Source organism: Oryzias melastigma, linkage group LG23 (assembly GCF_002922805.2).
Source record: "Oryzias melastigma strain HK-1 linkage group LG23, ASM292280v2, whole genome shotgun sequence".
NCBI lineage: Eukaryota > Metazoa > Chordata > Actinopteri > Beloniformes > Adrianichthyidae > Oryzias > Oryzias melastigma.
Genome location: NC_050534.1, coordinates 4,609,388 through 4,614,440, shown reverse-complemented (window position 1 = coordinate 4,614,440; position 5,053 = coordinate 4,609,388). Strand labels below are relative to the sequence as shown.

Below are 5,053 nucleotides of genomic sequence, written 5' to 3'. Positions count from 1 at the left end.
ACCTCTAACTTAATAATGATTGGCATGTCTATGTATCTCCACTTTTTATTTATTTTTAATTTTCTTTTATTTAAGTTTTCACTTTTCTTACTGAATCATCTTTAATTTACTTTCATTATTATTTACATTTCTGTGTCCATTCTGACTATAATTTGTTGACATTTTTTTTACAATTGCCATAAATGTCAAAAACTTCAATAAAAAAACAGAAAAACAAAACTTAGACGTAGAACACCAGGGGGAGGGGGAGAGCCGCTGCTCAGGAAGGAAGGGGGGTAGTGAATGACCTGTGAGTGTTGAATGGTTCGTTCATGACTCGCACATCTCTCATAGTTTTCAGAGCGCAGTGACATGCACACCGGAGTCACTTGTGGATCTAAGAGTCGGGGCTGCCAGTTCTGCTTCAACATGATCCTGCTCCTCTCTCTGCTTCTTCCCCTCTGGGTAGAACCTGCTGTGTGTCTGGAAGACAACACAACTTTCACTTTTGAAGGAAACATGCGACACCTGGCCGTGGCTCCTGAGGGAGTTTACATCGCCACGGAGGAGAAACTCTACCAGCTGAGCCACAACCTGACACTGCTGCACTGTCTGACTCTGAGGGGTTTGTCAGGTGGGGAGGTGCAGGGACCTGCGTCGCTTTATTGTGCCTCAAAAAGAGAACTATGGAAATCAAAATTCACTGTCAACGTGCTCTTGCCTTTTGTGACCAATAAAACTCTGCTCAGCTGCGGTGTGGTAGACTACTCACGAGGCTACTGTGAAGTTCTGGACCTGAAGAACATTTCTAAACTTCTGCACAGTGAACTGATCCAGGTGGGGTCACTGGCGCACAGCAGTGCATCCATCAGCCTCCTGGTGGAACTGGAGAAAAACCCACTTCAGACGAAAACTTATATTCTGACTGCCATACAGTCCAATGAAAATCCAGATCATGCTTCTGATTCAAAGACAATTAATCTGCAGAACACATTGGACTCTCAGTCTGGAGGAATATTTACTCTTTCTGGGGAACACGGCTCAACTCCAGTAATTAAAAATAAAGGTAGTGTAGAGTTTGTAGATGGCTTTCAGATCAACAAAACAATCTATATCCTCTGCAACGTCTTGGTCAAAACAAACAAAGTCCGTCTTGTTTGGCTTAAAGCCTCTACAAGTAAAGCAGGAACTCTGGGATCTCTGGAAGCCGCTACACTCAATGAAGGCAGCAGACTGCTGGCCTCCTCGGTTGTCCCAGGTGGAGAGCAGGTGCTTTGGAGCGGGGTGTTCTGTACGGACCGAGGACAGACCAACACCCAGCTGGTCCTGTTTGACATCAGCCCTCCTGTCAACAATAATCCTGATAGGGAACCAGATTTCTACTACAAGGATCCACCCAATACTCAGGTAAGCGACTGAAGAACACTTCTGTCCTGACAGTAAAATCCTTATTCTGCTGTCATTCCAACTGTGAAAGGATTGAAGACCTCATATACTGCCTAAGGCTAAAAAGCATTAGACCTTTCAGGCCTACTTGTTTTTTCAACTCTTCAAAGCGCAGCTATAAGGTCGCTCTATAAGAATTAGTTTTTATTCTTTTCTTTCCCCCTAAAGTGAATGATTCTTTAGGTCACTGATAGCCCTGGTTATTATGACTCGTGGTTAGCACTTTTGCTCCTCAACCTTGTGCATGTGTGGATTTGCCCCATATACTTTATATCAGGGGTGTCAATAAACTCAATCGCATAGGGGGACAAATGCAAAACACACCTTAGGTAAAGGGCCAAACAGGATAAACATTTATTGAACACTCTAAAATGCATTTTTAAAACTTTAAAACAGTAATTCTAGATATATAATATAATATTGCCTACGATCATGTTAGTGCGAATGCTGTAGCTGAATTTGGCTGCTCAAGATGCTGAAATTGATAGCTGAAAACACTGAACTTGATGAAAATGTTGAAGCTTATGGCGGAAAATGCTGAAAATAGCCAGCTAAAATATAAGCTAAATGCCAAATTCCCCTAAAAAAACAGCTAGCATGTGGCTGGACAAATAGCTAAACTTAAAAAAACTGAAAACAGTCTAAGTTAGCAAAAACAGCTAGTATATAGCTAAAATATTAGCTAAATTCTAAAATAGCCTAAAAAACTGAAAAAAGTTTAAATTTGCCAAAACAGCTAGCATGTTGCTGAAATATTAGCTAAACATCGAAATGGACCCCCAAAAATTGAAAAAAGCCCTACATTAGCCAAAACAGCTAGCATGTAAATATAAGTCTATCTTCTAAACAGTCTAAAAAAACATTTTAAAAAGCCTAAGTTAGCCAAGACGTGGCTAAAATATTAGCTAAACTCCAAAATAGCCTAAAAAAAACAAAAAAGCTTAAAGTAACCAAAACAGCTAGTATGTCGCTGAAATAGCAGCTAAAAACAGCCTAAAAAACTAAAAAAGCTTAAAGTAGCCAAAACAGATAGCATGTCGTTAGAATTACCCCGAGAGGTGATTACATCGACACATGTGCTTTATATCTTCCAATTATTGCCCCGGTGTTTACTCCAAAAGTTTGGCAGCCGGCCCAGTGTTTATCAGAGACAAGCATCTATTGGAGTCCAGCGTTCATTCCTTCACAGACAGAGTTGTGATGGCTCATGGGTTCCTTTTGGGGTGAAATTTGGTCGGAAATGCAAACAACACCAGATGAACATTTCAGGATTTAGTGACATGATGAGAACATTGTATTATGTTCAGATTAACACCCGCTCCGAACGTTTCTGTTCTCTGTGAAGCATCATCTCTGCAGCAAAGATGATCGTCACTTTTATGCAAAGAGACAAACACCTTTCCATCTTTGCTCAATAATCCATGTTCAAAGCAGTTCTTCTGATTCATCGCTCGCTTCCAGAATGTTCTTTGGCCAATCGATGCAAGTGAACTCCAGGTCTGAACCCTTGTGCTGTCTCGTGGGGTCAAGATGACCCCTCTCCCAACATTAGTGTGCCTTGTATATCACAGGGGTTAAGAGATTAAAGAGCCATTCTGATGAGAGTTATGTTTTTGGAGTTTTTTACATATTCTTATGGCATTTTTCTTATGATTGACGACATTTATAAAGAAAATTCAACTTAAAACTGCATTTCTGAGTATGTCTGTTCAAATTGTTGTGAATCAGGAGAAGGGGAAAAGCCATTTGAAAAAGTCTGTAAAAGTCACATAGAAATACACTGCTCCTTGCTCTGAGCTCTCAACCATAGGGAGAGGGAAAGGGGCGGTGTTGCTCTAGGCCAGGGGTCTGCAACCTGAGGCTCCAGAGACACACGGGGCTTGTGTTTTTCAGCAGGAAAAGAAGCGGGGAGGTAAGACTGTTCTCTACAAGCAGAACAGCATGACGTCTGTTCTGGCTGTGAGACAGAAGAACTGGATGGTTTTCTTTGTCGGGACGGCGGATGGACAGCTCATTAAGGTGAGTAGGAACAGTAGATGTCTTCTTTCTTAATCTATACGATGACTTGTTAAAACAAGCTTTATAAAATAAAGTTTTTCTGGTAAAAAAAAAGAAAAAGAAAAATTTGTAATAACTTGAGTGAAATAATGGAAGATTGTAACATCCTTTTCCTGTTATGTTCCTTTACACAAGCTAGACCACATGCACACAGCTATCGTTTATATAAATACATTTCTATTGAAACTTCTAGCTTTGTCAGTTTGATGCACCAAAATAAAACTTTAACCAATGAGCAGAAACAGGAAACAACAAAGTTTAAATGAAAGAAGTAAAGCAGAGAACACAAGAAAACATGAAGAACAACAAAGTTCCTGCAGACTTGTTCTCTGTTCTGCTGAAGGTCTTTGGAGCCAGAAAATGAACCACAGTCTTGATTGAAAGTGAAGTTCAGAACAGATGAGGGTCAGAATGAAGCAGCACCTGAAACTTTGAGTCAGAGCAGCTTTTTATTGCATCAGAATCATTTTACAGGTGTTAGTTTAGTTCTGTCATAAATTAAAAGTCCAGTTCTTTATAATAATAATATGTAAAAAGATCATAAAATAAACTATGATAAACATCCATGAGGAAGTCAGAACGACAACAGTTTGTTCCTTTATAAACTAACATGATTTTTGTCATAAATGTAAAATGTCATAAAACATCTTCATTTGCTAGTAAACATAAAAACTGACTTACATTAACGGTTATCTTGTCTTTGTCAGCTTGTTGTGAGCCAAAACTATGACGTCCTCTGCCCCAAAGTGCTCTACAAAGCCAGTGACGACCGTAAAGTGTTTCCCAGAATGCAACTGGATCCAGTGGATCAAAGACACATCTATGTGCCATTTGAAAAGAAGGTGCTTTCATTTCTAAGCATTTATGTTCAGGTCATGTGTGCATGGTATTTTAAAAACATTCATAAACGTTTGTATCCTTGCAGATTCTACGTCTTCCTGTGTCACAATGCAGCAAATACCAAAGTCTGCAGGAATGTTGGGGCGCTCAGGACCCATTCTGTGTTTGGTGTGGCTCTAAGAACAGGTCAGTGACACTGAAAATAGAAAAAAAATCCCAATCTATTTAAAACTCAATTTAGGTGCATACTAGGGAAAAACAGATCTTTGTCTGGCTCCTAAAAATCAATAAATGATGCAGGAAGTACTGCAAAGATTTTAGTTTGACTCTTACTATCATCCCCAATTTAATTGAAGTCCCTTAAAGTCGTTTTCTCATATTATTTTGTTATTCTGTCTGTTACTGAGGAGAAACAGGTGAAAAAGCCAAAATTAGCCAATGGCTGAAAAATAGTTGCTATAGATTTTAGTTACTTACTGGCAGCTGAGTGTTAGTAATTGTTGTAAAGTGTTTTACAGCTTTAAAACTATAAAATGAAATATAGTAGGGTTTCTATGTACTGTATTTCATTTTAAAGCAGTAAGATGAATCACAGTATACTGCAGTGTTGTCAAATTAAGAGAACAAATTCAATCACACAAAGGGCCAAAATCCAAAACACACCTTAGGCCGTAGCCACGAGGGGGCCCAAGCCAGGGTCTCATTGTGCCGGTCCCAAGCCCGGATAAAT

The 5,053-nt window shown here is 39.5% G+C and overlaps 1 protein-coding gene across 1 annotated transcript in view; it reads left to right on the top strand.

Moving 5' to 3' along the window:
- Positions 1–5,053, top strand: part of LOC118598111 (plexin-C1-like) — a 44,982-nt gene continuing 39,929 nt past the window's right edge. Inside the window, exons 1-4 of the mRNA XM_036210364.1 lie at positions 1–1,386; positions 3,319–3,444; positions 4,191–4,325; positions 4,409–4,509. Coding sequence (XP_036066257.1) covers positions 352–1,386; positions 3,319–3,444; positions 4,191–4,325; positions 4,409–4,509 — 1,397 coding nt within the window. The 5' untranslated portion in view covers positions 1–351. The remainder of the gene's footprint in view (positions 1,387–3,318; positions 3,445–4,190; positions 4,326–4,408; positions 4,510–5,053) is intronic.